This window comes from Panthera tigris, chromosome B2 (genome assembly GCF_018350195.1).
Source record: "Panthera tigris isolate Pti1 chromosome B2, P.tigris_Pti1_mat1.1, whole genome shotgun sequence".
NCBI lineage: Eukaryota > Metazoa > Chordata > Mammalia > Carnivora > Felidae > Panthera > Panthera tigris.
The window spans coordinates 36,864,740-36,887,437 of record NC_056664.1 but is presented as its reverse complement, the minus strand read 5'-3'; the positions used below and the strand labels follow the sequence as shown (position 1 = coordinate 36,887,437).

The following is a 22,698-nucleotide window of genomic DNA, read 5'->3' as shown; positions in this document are numbered from 1 at the left end:
GTATATTACTTTTTGAAGATTCAAGTTACTTGTGGAAAACACTGGTATTTTCTACTCTATGAAAAATATGTAACAAAGCATAACAATAAATTCTAGCAGTCTTTCAATTCAGCATCTGTAAGAATTCCATCTTTGTAGACTTTTTGTTACTTTTTAATCACCTTTTCCTTCAGAAACCATCTGAGAATTAGTGGGATAGAAGGCTTTCCAGGCTAGACAGTCTCACACCAACCATTTTTCAAGGTCTTGAGAATATTTCTCAGGCTGAATCTTTGTTGCCCTCACCTGCTTCTCACAGTTGAACTTCAGCTGATTTATTGATTTATTGGCAGATAGGCTTCTTGTTGTGTGGGTAGACTGACCTCTGGACTTGCTAGTAAATATGTATACCTCTTAGTTTCAGACCACTGAGACTCAGGTAACCCAACAGATCTATCTCTAAGATATGCATTTGGCAATCCCATTAGATTAAAGGGAATTCATTTATTGAAAGGAAGTTTCATAGTTACATTAGAATTAAAACTAAGCAAAATATTTATGGACTAATGTAAAAAAATCCTCCTTGGGGTGCCTGGGTGTCTCATTCGGTTAGGTGTCCAACTTCAGTTTAGGTCATGATCTCATGGTTTGTGAATTTGAGCCCCACATTGGGCTCTGTGCTGACAGTTCAGAGTCTGGAGCCTGTGTCTCCAGGGATTCCTCCCCAGAGGGATTCTGTGTCTCCCTCTCTCTGCCCCTCCCCCGTTCGCACAAGTTCTCTCTCTCCTCTCTCTCTCTCTCTCAAAAGTAAATAAACATTAAAAAAAATTTTTTTTTAATCCTCCTTATACATAACTGTTGTCTGTTACTCAGACCTTTAGCTTCCAGGCTTAAGATTGTTAAGCTAAGCTCTAATGACTCTACATTTTACCTAATAATTGTTAAATGGGAATCACCACTGAATTATAGACTGAGTGATAATTTATCCTTGATAAATCCTTGGAGTCCATGGAGTCCATATCCATAAAATCATGGATTTACCTGGGAAACTTGATATCTAAAAATTAAGATACCAAAGGCTTAGAGAAAATTTCAGTTACCTTCTAGTGAAAACTGTAGTCTGATTTTTACAATTAGAGTTAAGTAAGTCAACAGAACAGTATCTAGAGTCACACACACACACTGTTGTGAAGTGAGTCTCTTGGAAATATTTACCATTTATCTAGAACGCGTTTAGTACATTTTAAACATTTTTAGAGCATTCCATTTTGTACATATAAAATGCCACTGTCGATAAAGCCAGGAGCTTCGAAAAGAGAGCGCACACTGTCCTACTCCCCCTGCTGGTGGTCAGCTCAACCCTGACTGCTGGCCTTGGTCTAGTCATTATTCGTTACCAGCCTCTATCCTCTGCACACTTTTCCTTTGTGTTTCTGTCCCTTTTCTTACTTTTGGTCCACTCATTACTATTAAAGTGTTTGAGAGACCATTCCTTATTAGGTCAGAACTTTTCAGCCTTATGTTTTATATTTGTTAATATTATATGCCTCTCTTCTTTCAAAGATGATTTGAGACAACTGTGTGTGGGTACCTTTAAATGTTCAGGATATTCTTAAAAGAAACTCACATACTTTTAGAAATTTGAAGATCATTTTGAATGAATGGAATGTACTCCCCTCGCTTACTGAACTTGTTCTTGGTGTCTCTTTGTGGATATTAAACATTTATAATCTATGATGGCTCACTAGGCTCAATTCAGAGTCATTACCAAAGCTGTCTTAGATTCTCATTGCGGACACTGTTCATATGCAAAGGAAATTTAAGAGAGGCCCTAGTGTTGTCATAAAGCCTATCAATTCCCACATAAGGACAAACTAACTGTACAAGAGGGGATTTTTCACAAGTTGGGGGTTCATATTTAGTGTTCTAAGGGAGCCCCATGAAAACCACTTTTAAAGTATTGAGAATTTAGGTAAATACCATGGATCACTCTGCAGGGGGAGTAAGTCTTGGCGAGCCCTCCCTAGGAAAGTATTCTTTAATCTAGTAATTTTAAGGTCAGGGTGGGGTGCTCTCTGGATTAATGAAAACCTTTAAGAGTGTTTTTAGGCAGAGTATATAACCGGGTGAAGAAGTATGCTCAGAATATTTGTGAATCTTTGCCTGGATGGTTTCAGCTGTTGCCCTGAGGCAAGCCAGAATGCCAAGTTGGCCTGGGGAGGGTGGGAGAAGTTCCAGCAGGTATGGAGGGAACCCTTGAAATGCTAGTCCTGCTCTGAGAATCTTAGGAGCAGGGGGAGTCTCTTTTTCCCCTCCTTATTGTCTTGTTTTCACTTTTACACATTTCCTTTCTCACTTGTACTATCCTTTTCTGCACTCCTCCCTGGTCCTCCTCTGGCTGCCCTTTCTTTCCTGATGGATTAGAGGTTTAACTGGCTCATATTATTCCTCCTGTAGTAATAGAAGTAGAAATTCAAATTCATTGCCTGACTGGATTGTCTGGTTTTCATTTTTTAGATGAGCAGATAAGCAATAATATGGGGATTTTTTTTTAATCTGGAAAATACTGAAAAGACAGGAGAAAAAAAAAAGTTAAATCACCCATAATCCCATCACCAGTTTCATTTTTAATTTATAAAGTAACAAATGGAAGTCCTTCCCTACCAGCCATCTAATCCCATTCCCCAGAGACAACCTCTGTTAATAGTGTAAGATGAATTTCCCCTGATTTTTCTCAATATAAATAGATATATCCCCATTACCTATGTGCATACACGTGTAATTATGTGGTATATGCTTTTTTCCATGCAACCCATGTGGGTCTACAACTTGACTTATCTACCGTATCCTGGACATCTTCCAAGACTGTATATATTGATCTTCTTTATCTCTGTAATAGCTGTATAGAATGCATATATCCATTTTTTTAAGTGCATTTCTGTTGATGGACATTTACAATTTTTTTTCAACATTTTCGTTGTTTCAGTATACATTCTTAAGATATATCTTTGCTTTGCTGTATTATTTCTCTAGAATTGAGTCCTAACAGATTACTTAAATTACTTTCTCCAAAAGGGTGCCTATTTATAGGCTCAAAGCAGTGCATGAGAGAACTTGTTTTTCTATTGCTTTTGCAGCACTGAATAGTTAACAGGATTTTTAATTTCTGCCAGTCTGACAGGGGAGAATGGCATCTGAGTGTCTGTAATTGTTTTTATCTGATTATATCTTTTCCTACAGATTTTTATTTTTTAAACATCCTTATCTACCTTTAATATGTTTATACGGATTTTGCTGTTTCTTTCAAAAGAGTACTTTCATCTTTCTGTTTAATGAATGTTTATTACATATTTGAGGTCTCAAGATAATTTCATTAGTCCAATTGTTTATGGAATTAATCCAAAATAGTTTATATAAATAATTTCTCTTCCTTTAGAGAAATAAAGTGATTACTATGCATTTCTTCACCTGAATCTTTGTGTCACTAAACAAATTTACGTTTGCATAATGCTGCTAACCATCGTTTCATGATATTGTGGCAAATCTTATTGGAGTCTTTCCTTACGCATTTCTTCTCTCATGTGCAGAGCGTTACTGTATGGTGGGATGCGAGAATCTCAGCCCGAAGCAGAAATCCCTCTTCAAGACACCACTGCAGAAGCATTCACAATGCTGCTAAAATACATCTACACCGGGCGGGCAACGCTGACAGATGAGAAGGAGGAGGTGTTGCTGGACTTTCTGAGCCTAGCTCATAAATATGGATTTCCAGAGCTGGAGGACTCTACCTCTGAGTATCTCTGCACCATACTTAACATTCAGAATGTCTGCATGACTTTTGATGTTGCCAGCCTCTACTCACTTCCCAAGTTAACTTGCATGTGCTGCTTGTTTATGGACAGAAATGCTCAGGAGGTGCTCTCAAGTGAAGGCTTCCTCTCTCTTTCTAAGGTGTGTCATCATCTGCAAGAACTTAACAGGCATGCCCTGTACAATTTAGATCTGTGCTGTAAGAGTAGAACAATAGACTGAGATTAAAAAAAGTAAAAATCATCGGTCTAGAAGAGGTCATCTGTCTAGCCACCTGCCTCTGGCTACTGAGACTCTGTGTAGATCATATAAAAGAGAGGCAAATTGCTTTTGGTTTCTTTTTTAAGATTCTTCTGGTAGGTTCTAAGTGTAAAAGAGACTGTGCTACAGAGCGGTATCATCAGTGTGATGATAGTCAAATAGGTTCCTTTGTGGTGTTGCATACTATGTTTTGGTTTTGTATTTCTCCAACAGAGAGTGCAACTAATAATTCCGTATTATGGGAGGGAAAATTCATAAAAGAGATCTGATGTATCATTGGATGTCTTTAAGTCACTGCTGTTTTGTTTTGTTTTGTTTTGCTGGCTGAAAAAAATAGTCACATTATTTTGCTCAAAATCATTCTCTGAACCCTGGTGGTTGTCTCTCCTTTCCTTTTTTGTGTTCGTCCTAGAACCTGAATATTTCACATGAAAAAACCTATTTGAAAGCTATGTATTTTGGCTTGAGTGTAAACTATGATTTTTATTATCCTACTTACTTTTTAGAGGCAAGGGTCTTCAAGGGTCACACCAAGGTTACTGGAGGTCAGTCTAGAAATCTGAGAACCAAAAATATGGGAGTGCAGTGATGCTGTGGAGCAAAAGATTTCGAATTTTAAATTCCAGCTGTATCTTACGGACTTAAAAAAATTTTTAACTTTTTTTTTTTTTTGAGAGACAGAGAGAGACAGCATGTGAACAGGGGAAGGGCAGAGAGAAAGAGGGAGACACAGAATCCAAAGTAGGCTCCAGGCTCTGAGCTGTCAGCACAGAGCCCGATGTGGAGCTCAAACCCATGAACGCGAGATCATGACCTGAGCCGAAGTCGGACTCTCAACCGACTGAAACACCCAGGCACCGCTGACTGACTTCTAAATGTAAACTCTCCTGAAGAACCTGCATGGAATGACAGCTCCCCATGCTGCCATTTTTCTTCTTGTTTTATTGAAGATAGGTGCACAGAGGATGTGTTGGAAAAACTAGACATTTGGTGTAGTGGTTAAAGATGCCCGTGGCTATTCATGGAGCCCTTATGGGCAAGAGAGTATATGGCACGAAGGTTAAAGAAAGAAGATGGTCAAAGAGAGTTGCTGAGATATAAGTGATACCTGCAGTTCTGTAACATTTTGCTGATTGATCATACACATGGTTGAGCTCCTTGATAACTGGAATTTTTTGTTTTGTCCTTTTCAGACAGCACTTTTAAACATCGTATTAAGAGATTCATTTGCAGCTCCCGAAAAAGATATCTTCCTAGCCTTGTTAAATTGGTGTAAGCACAATTCAAAGGAGAATCATGCTGAAATCATGCAGGCTGTGCGTTTGCCTCTGATGAGCCTCACTGAACTTCTGAATGTTGTGAGGCCTTCAGGACTGTTGTCTCCTGATGCCATTCTGGATGCTATTAAAGTTCGATCTGAGAGCCGGGATATGGACCTCAATTACAGAGGCATGCTCAGTGAGTACCTGCTTATCCTGCGTTCCTTAGGAAGTTTTCTCCCTCGTCTGAGAGTTTCAGCTACAAAACGAGCCACAAAACTCTAGTTGCAGGTATATGTGGTGTGTGGGTCTAAGAACATACAGCTCTGCTTCCTGTTGTTCTCCTCTTAATTCCTCCAGAGACTGATGAGCCTTTGCAGACCCCAAAATAGCGATTTCTTGCCATTTCTGGATGGATTTCTTTAGCTGTTCCCTAAAATGTCAGAAATAGACACTTTCCCAAACAGCTTCTCATGCTAAGACCTTTCGTGCCTTCCTTCATCACATCAGCACTGAGTATGTGCTACACACTTACTATTTTAGGTCCTGTGAACATGGATATTCTAAATAATAATAGTAGCTAACACTTGTGTTACATTTCCAACACTTATGTGATTTTTCTTATTAATAAATATAATAGTGGTTAACACTTACAAGGTGCTTATATATATATATCAGTAATAGTTCTACATGATCATTTTTTTAAATGTTTATTTTTGAGAGAGAGAGAGAGAGACAAGTGCAAGTGGAGGCGGGGCAGAGAGAGAGGGAGACACAGAATCTAAAGCAGGCTCCAGGCTCGGAGCTGTTAGCACAGAACTTGAGATGGGACTCAAACTCATGAATCGTGAGATACGATCTGAGCTGAAGTCAGACACTCACCCTACTGAGCCACCCAGGCGCCCCTCTACATGATCATTTAATTCTGAAAACAACCCTTTGAAGTAGCTACCATTATTGGCTCCATTTCACAAATGAGGAAACTGAAGCACAGAGAGGTTAAATAATTTGCTGAAGGTCACACAGAAAGATACAGAGCTGAGAGTCAAACCTACTAGGTAGGCTGTGTAACCACTACGCTGTGTGTGTAAATACAAAATAGTCTCTGCATTTGAGCCTTTTTAATTTCCTTGTGGAAATAAGATCTACTCCCATGAAAAGTTCAGTACAACAGTGTTTAAGACAAGCCCATGCTGTGAACTTCTAAGGGGAATCTAGGTTCAGAAGGGTTGAGGGAGATTTCATGGAAATTATGAAGCCTGAGATGAATCCTAACATTTGATGTGTGGGGTATTGGGGCAGAGTGTATTCACAGGGGAGGACTGGTTATGACTGAGAGCCGAGGTGGGACATTTCAAGGACCGTCATCAGGAAAGCTCAGCTAGAGGTAGAAGGCTTGCATTGATAAACAACACAGGCTGTAATGGTCAGCTCAGGCAAAATCATAGAAGTCTTTCAAAGTAGCTTGGAATCTGGCTTATACACAACCAGAAGGTAATTTTCAAGAGGAAGAGAGACATGAGTATGGTGGTAGTCTTGAAAGATTGATCCATGATGTAATACTTGTTGATTTGAAATAGTGAAAAATGATTCAGGGAGACCAGCTGGGTAGGTGTCTGACTTGTGTAAGGTTGATAAACTAGAGTGGTAGTAGGGAAGATGGAAATTTTGTATTCTAAAAAATCAGATCTTGGTGATTTAAGGGATTTAAATCTGAGGATTAAGTTTAGGAGGAAGTTAACCATATTTTATCAAATCTAAGAAACCAGAAGTTTTGAGGTCCCATTGTGTTATGTACCACTAAGAAAGGAAACAGTATTGCCAGTTAAACCATGACATACCATCATGTCTGTGTCTCAACTTCAGAAATGTTAAAATTTGAAAAACTCTGTCTTATGGGGCGCCTGGGTGGCTCAGTCGGTTAAGCATCTGACTTCAGCTCAGGTCACGATCTCACGGTCCGTGAGTTCGAGCCCTGCGTCAGGCTCTGGGCTGATGGCTCGGAGCCTGGAGCCTGCTTCCGATTCTGTGTCTCCCTCTCTCTCTGCCCCTCCCCCGTTCATGCTCTGTCTCTCTCTGTCCCAAAAATAAATAAACGTTAAAAAAAAAAAAAAAAAAAGAAAAACTCTGTCTTAGAATTGATGAAATGTGGTAGTTCTCCAAAGATGCTGAGCTTGTTTTTAGACTTACTGAGTTTGAGGGTTTCTGGAACATCTTAGTACTCTGAGTTCTGTCTCATGTTAGTCATTTCCCTGAATGATCTTTTCCTTGACCATGGCTCAGACATTCTCTTGAAAACTGACTGATCTTAAATAGGTGTCCTTAGTCTGGACTTCTCTCCTGACCCATCAGATTTAGATTCCTTTTCATTGGGCACAGAAAAAAAAGCACTGGCTTTGGAGCCAGACAAGTTTGACCTCAAGTCCGGAATGAGTCACTTACTAGTTGTGTGACCTGGTATTAAGTTACATAAGGAATTTTACCTTTGGTTTTAACATTTCCTTATATTGTTATGAGAATTAATTGAAATAACGTGTGCAGGGATGCCTGGGTGGTTCATTCGGTTAAGCGATTGGACACTTGATTTTGGCTCAGGTCATGAATCTTGCAGTTGTGAGATGGAGCCCCATGTTAGGCTCCACTCTTGGTGCGCAGCCTGCTTGGGATTCTCTCTCTCCCTCTCTCTCTGCCCCTCCCCTGCTTGCATACTGTCTGTCCCTCTCAATCAATCAATCAATAAACATTTAAAAAAAAAAAAAGAAATAATGCGTGCAAATAACATCTGTAAGCCCAATCAAGGAAATGATTGTTTATATTATCATTATTTGTATTCTTCCTCATCTTTATGTGTCTCTGTAGGAATTATCACACTGGTCACATTGTTTTAAAATTTTTTGTTTGTCTTTGGTCCTTGAAGGCAGAGATGATCTTTGTAAGGCCTGTTAATCTTTGTACCCTTTAACATATTCTATACCATATAGGAGACACTTGGTGCATGAACTCAAGGAGAAATGTCTAAGAGCAGTGCAAGCATGTTACTGGAGTTTAGGAAGCAATCAGAACTGGTGAAGAAAGAGTTGAAACCTGGGCTAGAGTGTAGAGAAAGAAGTGAAGATCAAAGTCTGAGACTTGGAGAAGGGGCTAAAGGTAGAGAAGGAAGAATTAAGTAGGAAGAAAACGGGGTAGGGTTACAGAAGCCGACAGAGGAGAGAACTTTTATATGGAGAGGGTGGTCACAGGTGTCCAGTGATGCTGAGATATAAGAAGAACGAGAATTGAGAGAAAACCTTGGGGTATAAATTGTGGTGGGTTGCTGAGTAGACTGGGCAGAAGCTTGACTAAACGGGGGGAATTAGGCCATAGGTTTGAAAAGATAGTAAGTACCATGTGTTGACCGTCCAGTGTGTAAATTGGATGAAAGGCAGTCGAGAAATAGTTTGGTAGCCAGAGGGAATAGGTCGAGGGAGGTCCGGGTGGAGATTGGAGGTGCTAGAGAGTGGTCCTAGTTGAGGGTCAGCCTTGGATTAAAGTGTGGGAGGGTGGACGGGGGAGAGATAACAAGATAAGTAATATAATTTTAGACTTTCTAAGTTCTCATTGTCAGATCCTCTTGTATAAGTTTCTTTTTTCCCCTTCTTGCCCTGGCTTTGGTTTGAGGTGTTGGGAAGACCCTGTAACTGGATTTGCTGTTAGGATAGGTTTGGTACATTTTTGTGGGAGGGAGATGCTTTGGACATTTCACATAGTTAATGGTAGCTTAGAATTGACCAACTGATAAGTATAGGTATTAGGCATGGGTTATAATAAACCCATGAAATCACCATGAAAGGGACTACTCAGTTCTGGAATGATATATTTACTGTACTTAACTACTCATAAGTATTAAATTCTTCATTCTGGAATAATTCAGTGGGGTCTCAAGGAAGAGATTATACAAATGTTTGGGAATCTTTTATCTAATTTGTGAACTTGAGAAATGAAAAAATAGCAGGCTGTTTTTCAGACTTTTTAACTATATGGATAGCAAAATCAATACTATCAATACTAAGGATGCATATCACTTTCCTATCAGATACTAAAAATATAGGTTATTTTCTAGGTAAATGTTATCCAAACATATTGTTTTATCACATTTCTTCACTGTTAGGAAAAAAGGGTCTAAAATTTGAGAACTGTTCCTGGGCTGTTCTGGAACAATAGTTCTGCTTATTTTGAAACTATTGACCAAATTTGTTTGTGTCATTGTTTTCCCAGGGTATAGTTTCTGTGTCTTTGGGGACTTTTCATGAACTGTGGAGAGGTTCTGTTCTGGACTAGGGGCAGCACAGATACTAATGGTCTTACTTGGAGTTTATTAATATTAGTTTCTGGAAAGTTGTACACTTAAAGCTGTATATCCTGGGGATTTTAACCAAATTGCAGCAATTTTTTCCTCCTTAAAAAAAGGGGGGGGGGTACCCAAAGGATGCTTTTAATTTACCATTGATGGTTAGTCTTCCTGAGAAGGTGGTTTTGACTAGTTTTATACATACACCTGGGGAAAAGGAATTAATTTTTAATGAAATTATTTTCCCCCCCTTAGGGTATTTGAACTACTAGCACTCAAACCATTCCTTTAATGCTTAGTTTTGTCTTATGGAGCCCTTTCTACCTTGAAAGTTAGTGCTTTTTCTGTTTGGGCTGAGTTGTACTTTGTATTGCATGTCTTAGGTTTTAGACTTTGAGAAAAGGTACAGTAATATATTGCTTCTTCATGTTTATAGCAGGGAGCTTATCACAACTTCCATTCTCAAAATTTCTTTATTGAGTAAAAGTCAGTCTGTTCATAGGACTGCTAAGTTAAATTATTGGTTGATATGTAAATATGTGTGTGTGTTTAAATCTGTGCTGTAGGTACATGGTACCACGTAACCCTTCTTATAGTTTCCAGTAACTCAGATGGAGAAAGCTTGCCCCTCTTGCTTTTCTTGCCTAGATTCCTACAAGACTGAGCTTCCTGAGGACTGTAATTATGCCTTTCACCTCTGTTTTTCCAGCACCTAGCACAGTGCCCAAATCTAGACTTTTCACAGTAAATGAGTGACTGAATGGATCCATCCCTTGCTTCTAGACTAGATTTCAAAATGTCTCACCTGTCACATATAGGCTATAATAACAGCAGTGAACCTTTAATACTTTCACAACCCTTTGACTCCTCTTTTATTTATCTTCTATAGTTCGTAGTATCTTCATCTGTAAACTAGGGGGGTTCACAAAGAATCTCTCCTGAGTGTTCTTCTGTGGAGGCATTTCATGTCTGATATGCACTTGTCTGTATTAGATGGTGAGCTTCTGAGTCCAGCACAGTCCAGCACACAGAAGGCAGCTTAGAAATTTTTTTCTTTAAATAAATAGGATGAAGGTCCCATTCGGCTCTTAGAAGTTTTCATTCTGTGATCTTTATAAGTAACTTGCCTAAAGTTACTGAGTGAAATCAATGCCTGAGCTGGAACCAGTGCTGCTCTGACTCAGGAGGCCGGTGCTCTTCGGTAAAGTCTCCTGCCGGGGTTATTTTCTATCTCTGTTTTGTGTTTGGTGTGTTTGAGCACCAGTACTGTTAAATGTGGAAAGGAGGCCTGCAGAGAGTGGAGATAATGGGGCGAGTCAAGGGAAGACAAGAGTTGTCAAGAAGGCCACGTGTAGTGCCATACGTGTTGGAAGGGAGGAGCCACACATTTTTTTCAGGGTTTTCAGGTTGGGGAGTAGAAGATGATTGGGGCACAGAATTAGGTAAAGAGATTGCAGTGGGCAGAGAACCAGGTATGGCTCCAAATGACCCATCAGGGGTGGACAGCTATCTCAGCCTAGATGTAATAGAAAGTTCAATAAAGGAGGAGTAAGAACATAACACAACTAAAGAAAAACACAAGATAATTAACCTAGAACCACTCAGATTTTGGCACTGTGTCGCTAGCAGCAGGTCCTACTCCATTTCTCCTTAGCTTTTCTTTCTAATACTTGGCTTGTTTCTGCCTACCTGTGGAAATTCAAAGCTTATTTTTTTTCTTCATGTTTGTACAGTGTATCAAAAATCACAAATGTTAAGAAAACTGTTGTTACCTGCTATGTGTTTAATCTCTAACACCCTATATTTTTTGAGAGCTCTTTTCTCGACTGATAGATATTAGGCAGTAAGAATACATTTATGGTCACTTTTCTTCTTACCTTTAACTGTGGGTCTTGTGCGTGTGTGCAGGTGTGCGCACGTGCACATAGACACGCACAAATACTTGGGGGTTGTGTTTTTATCCCGTGAGATACTCCGATTATGGTCACCATGAGAGGCTTGCCACTTGTGTAAGTGTTCTCCATTTTAAAGTGAAAGATACTTTCAGGGAATCTGTGTCAAGAACAGTTAGAAAAGTTCTCAAGCGCCCTTGAAATAAACTTCAGAAGAAGACTTTAGACTTGCAGTAGCACTTTCATTTCCATTTTAGACTTTTAGTTACAGTCACTTGAAACCCTTATGCCTAGCGTGTTGTTGCGAGCTTGATAAATTTTAGAGAAGAAGATGCTTGTGTTTAGAGAAAATCAAAGGGTGGCAGCCATTTCTAAGTCGGAAAGCTTGAGTTCCCCCCTTCTTGGCTTGGTCTTGACTGGTGGTGGCAGAACTGGTGGAGATGGGTTCCAGTGGTCTGCAGCAACGGGCTTCAGACCCCCCCCCCCATTTTACACTGAGCAGTAAGGGAGAAAATACCTCTTTTTACCCAGTGTTACGCACTATTAGCACTGAAAAGTGGAGATTGGAAGTTTTTGCTTGCTTTATGAAAAGCTCCATTTCTTGGTTGGAGGCATCAGGAGGGCAGGGCCCATCTCTGTCTTCCTTTCTGAGGCATTCCAGGGTACCTGGTACAGATTGAGTCCTCGGTAAGGGTTTTTTGACTGTTTGAATGCTTTACACTTCCCATGATCCTGTAGCATATCTTATTTGTAGTATGATCTTTACAGTAATCCAGTGAGTGGGTTGGGCACAGCATTATTTGTAGATGAGAAAACCAATCCATAGAGACTGACAGGCCTCACTCAGGGGGAGTGGGGAGTAGAGCCTGAGTCTTAGACTTAGGTTTTCTCACTTTAAATCCAACTTTCTTTTTTTTTTAAAACCGTACCAGGCTCTGTTTTCTTCCCTCTGAGTCTCAGGCGACCCTATTGGGAAGGGTTTGGAGAGAGGGGTAAGTGTGTCTTCCCATCAGAAACCCTTACAAGGCAGGTGGCAGGCAGGGCTCCTGGAAGCAGACTACAAGAATGCATATATATGATTACCATGAACTAAGAGAACTCAGGAAATTCTAAACCTGTATCACTTCATCACGAAAAAGGTTGAGCCTGACTAGGTTTTGTTTTCTTTTGTTTTTTTCTGAGTTGCCTTAGCCTTTTGCAAGTTAACTAAACCTGTCCAGTCCCCATTGTCAGCAGCATTTATTGTTATCTTCTGGAGCCACTCCCTTTGCCTGGCTTCATTTGAAAAATGTTAAAAAAAAATTTTTTTTATCTTATTTTTGAGAGAGAGAGAGAGAGATAGTGCAAGTGGGGGAGGAACTGAGAGAGAGAGGGAGACACAGAATCTGAAGCAGGGTCCAGGCTCCAAGCTGTCACTGCAGAGTCCCATGCAGGGCTCGAACTCACGAACCGCAAGGTCATGATCTGAGCTGAAGTCAGATGCCCAACTGACTGAGCCCCCTAGCTGCCCCAAAAAATGTTTTTAAAACCCACATTTTGGAAGAAATATGCAGTGATGAATTAACCCCCTTTCGCTAAGAGTCTAATTAAGCTCACACTTTCCCCTATTCAAATCACATAGTTGAGATGTACTTGTACTGTGAGAATTCAGTATTTGTTTACAGTCTGTGAACTTACTTAGTTCTCTTATTATTGTCTGTTTTTTAGTATATGTTTCATAATAATAATGATGATGTTTTTTCTTAGAGAGCTTATTGTGTGCTTCACAAACATTATCTCATTTAATCCTTGCAACAAATAAACAAAAACATCTGGGTCTAGATACTGCCTTCTTGAGAAACTGAAGTTCTGAGAAGGTAACTTCCCCAGAGTCATTTGCCTCGTTAAAGGTGTAGCCCCTATTTGAACTCTGACCTTGAAGCTCAGGCTCTCAACATCTGCTTTATGCTGCCTCCTGTCTTTCCGCAGAGAGTGTCAGTCAGAATGTCGGCACCTAGAAAACACGCTCTAGCTCTGTGAAGCAGCCTTTGCATAGAGGACTTCAGAGTTCCAGGAACAAATGACACTTAATAAATCTAGTAGTGTTGGAGAGGGGAGGGGGCTTAATTATAACCATAATAATGATTTTGATGACAGACTGAATTTCCGTTTTTAAAAATCTCAATTAAAGTAAAAATAGATCTTCTTTTAAACATACTGTTGTTAGCTAGATTAACTGCTTCAGCATGTCTGTGTGTAGGGTTCGTGTCCAGTATCTCCGCTGTATTGGAACGTGTCTTCTTCTGTTGTCTTATCAGATATCTGACCTCTCTGCTTTGCTTTTATATGTCCAGATGGCGGGTACAGGTCATCTTATATGGCATTTTTGTCCTGTAGATAGTAAATTAAAGCTCCTAATAGAGTGAACTCTGCAGAGCTGGTTTATTTGCCCTAGTACCTGTTTTTTTTCCTACTATTATCAGCTTCTTCCTCGTAGCACTAGTCTTAGGCACTTTGTGGCTTATGCTGGCGTCATTAAATCTAAATGGTAGGTGGTATCTTAACCCTCGTAGACATTCCATGTCTTCTATCTCTATAGACTTGTTTCTGCCACTTTTGATTAAATGCACATAATAGAATCAACTAGAATGTTAGAATTTGTCTTTTTCCCTACAATATAGAATAATTTACTAAGTAACCATTAACCTTGCTTTCCTATTTTTAATTGTAGTACCAGAAGAAAATATTGCAACTATGAAGTATGGAGCCCAGGTTGTAAAAGGGGAGCTGAAGTCTGCCTTATTAGATGGTGATACTCAAAATTATGATTTGGATCATGGATTTTCTAGGCACCCAATTGATGATGACTGCCGTTCTGGCATTGAGATTAAGCTAGGTCAGCCATCTATTATCAATCACATACGGATACTCCTGTGGGACCGAGATAGCCGGTGAGTGATTAACATGACTTGGACAGAAAATGACATTATATTTGATTGAATTGGCCTCATTTTGTGGTCATCTCCTTTGGTTTTACAGTTTGATGCTTTATTTCCTTGGGATTGTTTTGCCATTTCTCCTGAAGTTTAGTTCTGGGAGAAGAGTGAAAGGCTATATTCCTTTTAAAAAACATTTTTTGCTTTTTTTCTGTTTATAAAAGTAATGAATATGTGTTTATCATGGAAAACATAGAAAATATAGAAAAGCACAAAGAATAGAAATTGTTAGTAATCTTGCCAGCCATTAATAATCTTTGCATATATCTAGTATAGATGTAATTATCCAACTTTGTATATATTTAACTAGTTATACGCACACGTACATACACAAAACAAAAACCTGTAAAACCGTATAGTTTTATAAAATGAAGATTCGATGTCTGAAGGCTGACTTCACTTTGTAGTTGTGAACATTCTACTCTTTAAAAATACTCGTCTAAAATATTACTTTCAGTGGTTGGTGTTTCACCACCTGGGTTACCATTACTTATTTACTTGATTATAACCTTTTAAATGCATTTTACCCTATGAATGAAGAAAATAAGTTCTCTTTTAGTATATGTATAAATAATCATCCTGAAAACAAAGGAAGTTTGTGAAAAAAATTTGATGGGCTCCAGGCTAGGAACCCCCCAGTTCTGTAGTGGCTTCAAGATTCTGCCTTCCTTCTAGCACCTCTGACACTTTCACCCACTGTGGTTTCTAGGGTTCAGCCATGATGCTCAGAAGTACTAGAGCAGTATAGGTGACCAAGAACTGTCTTTCTCATCACTGCCCATCATTAACCTAAACCCTACATACCCAGAAATTTATACAGAGTCTCCTAGGCTCTACTCATGCCACTGAGCCTGGGTATGGAGGACTTGATAGTAATGGTGATGATACCTTGTAAATCTTGCACGTTAATTCATTTCTCTTAGCACCACTGGCCATCACTCTTTTAAGCCATTTGAACCAAAGATGAGGAAGTTTTATGAGGTAGGAGTCAGTGTTTCCCATAGGCATAGGTGTTCAAGGTCCCCGGGTTATCTTCATCTGTTTCTTTTTTATTAAGAATGTATTTCCTGGGGAATCTGGGTGGCTCAGTCAGTTAGGCCTCCGACTCCAGCTCAGGTCATGATCTCACGGTTCGTGAGTTCAGTCCCCTCATTGGGGTCTCTGCTGTCAGTGTGCAGCCTGCTTTGGATCCTCCGCCCCCCCCTCCCCGCCCCCCCCCCACCCCCCACTCCACTCACACTCTCTCTTTCTCTCTCTCAAAAAAAAAAAAAAGAATGTATTTTCTGATATGTATCTTGTTGGATATAATATGATGTTTAGTTGGCAAAATGGAGCTAATTCACATATCATTTCCAAGAGTCTCTGGATTAATAATAACAGTATAACAATAATAATACTTATATAGCACTTTCATTACTTTTATGTGATCAGTACTATTCTCAAAGCTTTGCGTATATTCACTCATTTAATTAATAATGAAATTAGTATAAAGATAATAAAAGAAAAGGTTAGTATGTTTGAAACTGAAAGTAGTTATTATCGTTTCCATGATGTTAAATATTTATGGGCCGCTTTGTTTTAGTATGTGCTTTACATTCACGGGGGACTTAACTTTCCCACAGAGCAGTTCTTTTCTCACAGAAGTGGTTATCATTCTAAGCAAAGGTGAAAAATGCAGAATCTTAAGCCCAAAAGATTCTGACATGTGTTGTAAAGTTATATCCTGCATTCCTGATAACCCAGTTCAATAAAAGGTTATAACCAGTTTGAGACCGAGCGATAAAATGAATGGGAATGAGGGGGCAGCAGAAAATGAGGGGATGACACAAAATAAACTGACCTTTTCTGGTCACAACTGTTGGTTGCAGGCTGACATTTATGGTCACCTAAATCTTCCGAGATTGTTCCTGTTGATATTACAGTGCAAGTAATAACTGCATCTCAAATTTAAATTTGGCTTATGACAGGGGAATATAGATTGGTTCAGCATGGGACCAGCATCTAATGGTCCAGGGTAGCTGACTAGGGGAGGGTGATAGGCTGTTTTCATTACTGCTGGATTATTAGCTGCCAAATTCTTTGTTGTATCCCAAAGAAACACACATTATCTCTTCACCCATGTCATTTATTTTTCTTCAGGCTGGATGTATATGTGGGATTGTGGGAGACTGGGAGGGAGCAGGAGATAAGCTGGCCTTTCCTGAGAACCATTCTGAGTTGGCTTTCCTGAGAGAATAGGGCTGAGCACCCAGACTAGGGAAGGCAGAAGGAGAAGGCATACCTCTTACTTGTCTGTTTTCTGTCCTGTCTCTTGTCATGGGTTTATTAATCTGCTGATGTAGTAGGAGCAAGGTAGCTGGCTCTGTTTGAAAAGGAGCAAATGTCTTGTGTGCCAGATATGTGCCAAACAGCGTGCTAAACCCCGAATATGTGAAGATGAATATGGCGTGATCCTTGTTCTTAAGCAGCTTGTGGTCTACTAAAGCATACAGACGTGCCCGAGGGATAATCTCGATACATTGTGGTGAACGCTACAATACAGGGATCTATGCAGATGTTATTATTTTCTGAATTTGATTGTTATGGAGAATAATATGACCATTAGGCAGAAAATGTAATTAGTGAATACTGTAGTTTTTGTACCCTTTAACGTTTTATTAAAGTATAATGTGGTTTTGTTATTTTAATATGGTTTTTTCTGCCTTTTTCCTTTTGATTCATAGGTCTTACTCATACTTCATTGAAGTGTCAATGGATGAACTTGATTGGATCAGAGTGATTGATCATTCGCAGTATCTGTGTCGTTCTTGGCAGAAATTATATTTTCCAGCCCGTGTCTGCAGGTTAGTTCTCATGGCTAATTAATGATTTTGATGTTTATTTAAGGAGATTTGGACTTTGAGAAATGGACTACATTTTTTTCTGTCTCATGGAAGAAGACTTTTTCAGGATATTAGCTACTAAATGCATCCCAAGTAAAAAACTTAGAGAAAATATGGAAAATTAAGCATCTCAATTCTAGAGTATACTGCGGAACTGTTTATCCACAGTATTTTGTGCCAAACTTCGGCAGAAGGCCCATAAGAACAAGAAGGGAGAGCGAACACTGAGAAGTAGAGATGCTTTTTAAGCTCCATGCTATATACTGAAAGCAGAGTGATTGGTAGGGGTTGTGTTCTTCCCGCAAAAGCCATGGGAGATATTTCTGGAGGCTTCCTTGGTAGTCCTCAGAGCCAGGAGGAGATTTTTATATGTTAGTGTGCATGTTCTGAGTAGCTGTGTTCTTTCTCTAGGTTGGTGCTTATCAGTGGAGTTTGACAGAACCAAGTGTTTCTAGTGGTTTGGGCTGGGAGCAGGGGAGGCTGAGCTGGTGGGGCTCCAGGCTCACACCCTCCCTTCAACTAGAGCACCTTCGTTCTTATTGTTGTTACATATTGTAATCCCATAGAAGGTTGCTTTTAAAAAATGTTGATGAGCTATTGTTCTAATATTTCATATTCTTCCTTTAGGTTTAGGCCATCTTTTAAACCTTCTGAATTCTGTAAAACCTATACAACTAATGAATTTGGGTGTTGGAAAAGGTGGTGCCCAAAGTTCTGCTGTTTTTTTTTTCTTTTCTGTTGTAATTTTCCCTTTGGAAATTGCCCTCAGGTATTCCTTATCTTAGAGTCAAAAGATCAAAAGCAGAAAATGATTGGTTCATTTAGTCAGGTGTGGCAAGAAGAGAAGGAAAGGTATTTGGGGGTGTAAACCAGGAGCAATGTGGTTCTGGCCTCTTACCCACTCCCATCCCCACCCTCATCATGACCCCAGCTGACTGATTTGGAGCAGATGGGGGTGCCCAATAGCACTTACTCTCCAGGTCAGAAGATAACCTTTATACTTAATAAACTTAGGACCTAACAGCATCAGGCTGAATTCTTAACCTCCACCAAAGAAACTCCACAAAAGCTCTCCGCCTTCTGGTACAGTAAAGAATGTTGCGTTTTTGGTTTTTTTTTTTTTTTTATGGGTATGACTGGACACAATATTGTTACCCAGGGATCCTCTTGTGTAAAAATGAAGGAAATCAATTTCATTTCCCCAAAGAGAGACTAAAGTGTTGCAGGTCTGGCAGTTGCTCTTTTATCAGGAGTTTTGAATGGATTAAAAAAAGAAGGACAAGAAATTGAGTGAAGATTTTGTGTCTCAGAGATGCCTAGGGATACTTTGAGAGTGACAGAGGGGCCCCAACTTGAAGGAGAAGATTGAGTCTGCATTGACTCAAGTTATTATGGTTGTATTGGATTAAAAAGTAAGCAACATAGCAACCAAAGCATCTGATGTGGACTGAAGGACTGTATGGGTTGCATTTAATTTGAAACAAGAGGAACTGGACTCCCAGAACAAATCATCATGAATATAATAGTAGCCATGACAGAGGCTGTATGCTTTACCCCCTCGGAAATTCCCACCATGTGGAGGGAGATTTATGCCTTCATTCGCCATCTCTGGCTTTTAGAAAATATACTTCACCTTATTTACTAATGGGTATTACTTATACTCCCCTTTCCTTATTTAGTCTCTTCTGTGTGGCCTTGCTTTTTATTGATGTAGCTTTTATGTGTTGTAGAGCTTGGCTGTATTCATGATGCTGGTTTTTGTCTTGGTATAGCCAGTTCCCAGCCCTGGTCAAGAAAAACTGAGCAAAGATAGTGTTAGAGATGGTGATAACAAGACAAGGAAAGAATCTTGATATCCATAGTAGTTAAGAAATAAATTTAAAAAGATTTATAACCACTTTTACATGTCAATTACTACATTCCTTTATAAATTGCCTTTTGTAATAGACTGGAATTTTGGTAGCCTTTAAAAATGAACCTAAGACTAAGTCTCAGTTGATTATCCAAGGATGTCTTATACTTGGTGTTTCTTATCTTCACACTCATTTGTTGACTGTCTAAACAATGTTCTAAATACACATCTTCCAGGAACATTACTGGGTACATATAAATTACTTTGCGTTATTTAGTTAATTTGCACATTTGTACATCACCTTTGTTTTTCGGTGTCCTTTGAGTATTTGTCTTGCCTCTGATACTAAAATTACAAAGTCTTGGAAGCAAGGAGTATGGATTCTAATCTTTCAGTATTCTTGCATGGTACTCAGGCTGTGACTTCGTATGCAGTAGGTACTCTATAAATGTTAGCACAGGTTTCGTGGGGTCAAGGCCCTGACTGCGTAATGAAGAGAATTGATTCAGCATTAATATGTATATACATTCATTGGCACTTTTTATCCACGTATTTGTTAAAATATATATTAGTGCTTGAAAGGTCTCGGAGTGGTACGTGGTTCTGTACTGTTTGCAGAGGTAACTTCCTGTTTTTCATCAGGAAACTGAATTTTGAGGTTAATCCTGAAGGATATGGGTACGAGGTGTTGATGAAAGATTACATCAACTATATGCACAGAAGAGGAGACTGAGTTGGGGAGTGTGAGACTAACTGGCTCTCTCTGAGTCTTGGCTGGATTGCACGGAAATCAGTGCTGTGTCATAGAAACCATGGGCTGTGGAGCTAGATAGAGCTCTTCTTACATTCTGGTTTCACTGAATACTGGCATGGTGATCTTCGTTAAGCTGTGCTTCTCCAAGCCCTAGTTTTCTACACCAGCAAAAAAACAGGAATATCACAACATCATTTATGAGGTCTGCTGTGGGGAGTTAGATGACACGGCATATGTACAAACATTGAGTACAGTGCTTGGCCCAAAGGAGAGGCTCGGTCAGTAGTGGTTTTTATTTTTATTGTTTTTGTTTTTATTATTTTTATTATTTTTAAATTTCATTTATTTATTTACTTATTTATTTATTTATTTATTTTTCTAATTTTTGAGGCTCTCAACTGGTGTTTGACCCTCAGAGAAAGAGATTCGTTCTTGCCATCCTCTTTGGCCATGGGGGCTCTCACTATGAGGAAACTGTTCCTGACCTCAGGAGCCTAGTCTTCTTAACACTTTTCCATATTGCCAGTCCATACATAGCAGTCCAAAACATGCCTTAAATGGTTTGCTTTATCTCATAACCTGCGTATTGGTGTGTTTCTAACGGATTTAATGTATTTTCATTTTGGTAAAACATGTTTTATTGTAACAGAATATATATGGCATAAAATTTGCCATTTATATATATCATGTGGAATGTAGTTCAGTTAGCAGCACTTCACTTCGTCAAGGTAGTAGAGTTTATCTAGTGGCAATAAGGATAATGTCAGGCTTCAAAGTCAGAGTGATTATTCCAACCATAATAGTGAGTGGAGGGAATGATCTGCTCTGTCTTCTGGGCCCTTTTTTAGGAATGTGCTGTAGATTAAGTGGGGACTGTTCTCTAGAGCCAAAGTCTAGACTAATAACTCCCCCTGCTCAGCCCCCACCTAGGGATGAAGAAAATTGACTTGTCCACGTTAGTATAATCTTTCAGATGCACTCAGAACCACGTTATGTCTTACCAGCTTCCTCTTTCTCAGGAAAAGGCAATTTCTGCTCTACCCATAAATTCTCCAACCTTTACCTTGTCTTGGCTATCTAGTAAGCTCTCTTCAAGCCCTTCCACATCTTTCCTAGATGCTGGAGCCAAGGACTGAGCAAAAAACACTAATAAGGAGTGGCAAATATGGAGTGCTTTAAAAAACTTTCTGGCTGTTTCTCAACATGGTGCTAATAATTTGGCAGCCATACAACAGTGCTAAAATAGGAGAGGACTTGAGAATGTGGGTGTGAATGGGTAGAGGTGGATTTTAGAGCCTGCAGGCAGCTAGTAGCTGGAATTACCAAGGTGATCCTGGGGCCACACCTGGGAGTTGAGGGAAGGAATAGCAGGTCTGCAAGCACCGTCCCCCAGGTATGCCTGTGAAGAGAGAGAAGAAAAGACTAGAAGGCAGGTGTGTTTTCTGTACGGGCTGGTCAGAGACATGGGAGGAGTCAGGAGGAGCAGTGACTGAAGATGAGGCCAGAAAGAGTATTGAGAAGGGTGTGGCTTGACAGGAATGTGGCACCAGAGGGATGACCTCAGTTAACACAAAACGGGGCTTCTGTCTTCTTCTTCTTCTTCTTTTTTTTTTAAGAGTTTATTTATTTATTTTGAGAGAGAGAGCACGCGCACATGCCTGTGAGCAAGGGAAAGTCAGAGAGAAAGGAGGAGAGAGAATTCCAAGCAGGCTCCATGCTCAGTGCAGAGCTCAACTCGGGGCTCAATCCCGTGACCGTGAGATCATGACCTGAGATGAAATCAGGAGTCAGGTGCTCAGCTGACTGAGCCACCCAGGCATCCCCCCTTTTTTTTTGTAATTTTATTTTATTTTTTTATTATTTTAACTTAATTTTTTATTTTTTAAAGTTTACATCCAAATGGGGCGCCTGGGTGGCTCAGTCGGTTAAGCATCCGACTTCGGCTCAGGTCATGATCTCACGGTCCGTGGGTTCGAGCCCCTTGTTGGGCTCTATGCTGACAGCTCAGAGCCTGGAGCCTGCTTCAGATTCTGTGTCTCCCTCTTTCTCTGACCCTCCCCCATTCATGCTCTGTCTCAAAAATAAATAAACGTTAAAAAAAATTTTTTTTTAAATTTACATCCAAATTAGTTAGCATATAGTGCAACAATGATTTCAGGAGTAGATTCCTTAGTGCCCCTTACCCATTTAGCCCATCCCCTCTCCCACAACCCCTCCAGTAACTCTCAGTTTGTTCTCCATATTTATGAGTCTCTTAGGTTTTGTCCCCCTCCCTGTTTTTATATTATTTTTGTTTCCCTTCCCTTATGTTCATCTGTTTTGTCTCATAAAGTCCTCATATGAGTGAAGTCATATGATTTTTGTCTTTATCTGACTAATTTCACTTAGCATAATACCCTCCAGTTCCATCCACATAGTTGCAAATGGCCCCTTTTGTTTTTAAGTACAAGAAATGGGAATGTCTTGTTCATGACATTTTTATTATAAAATTATAATGTAGGACATATTTTAAATACTGATAAAGCTTGCCCTCTGGTAAAGGTGTACCCAATTTCTACCAAACACATGAAAGTGCTGTTTCTTTGAGTCCTTACCAACGTAAGCTTGTCAACATTTTGCCATTGTGAGCCTTGATTTATTAAAAAAAAAAAGCAACAACTTATTTTAATTTAGATTTCTTTTATCATCAATGAGGTAGAATAGTTTT

The 22,698-nt window shown here is 39.5% G+C and overlaps 1 protein-coding gene across 7 annotated transcripts in view; it reads left to right on the top strand.

The window, feature by feature from the left end:
• BTBD9 (BTB domain containing 9) overlaps positions 1-22,698 on the top strand; it is a 413,561-nt gene that overhangs the window by 37,065 nt on the left and 353,798 nt on the right. For all 7 annotated transcript variants that reach the window (XM_042986255.1, XM_007085235.2, XM_042986256.1 and 4 more), the window contains exons 3-6: positions 3,567-3,930; positions 5,244-5,508; positions 14,239-14,458; positions 17,227-17,346. In XM_042986255.1, coding sequence (XP_042842189.1) covers positions 3,567-3,930; positions 5,244-5,508; positions 14,239-14,458; positions 17,227-17,346 — 969 coding nt within the window. The remainder of the gene's footprint in view (positions 1-3,566; positions 3,931-5,243; positions 5,509-14,238; positions 14,459-17,226; positions 17,347-22,698) is intronic.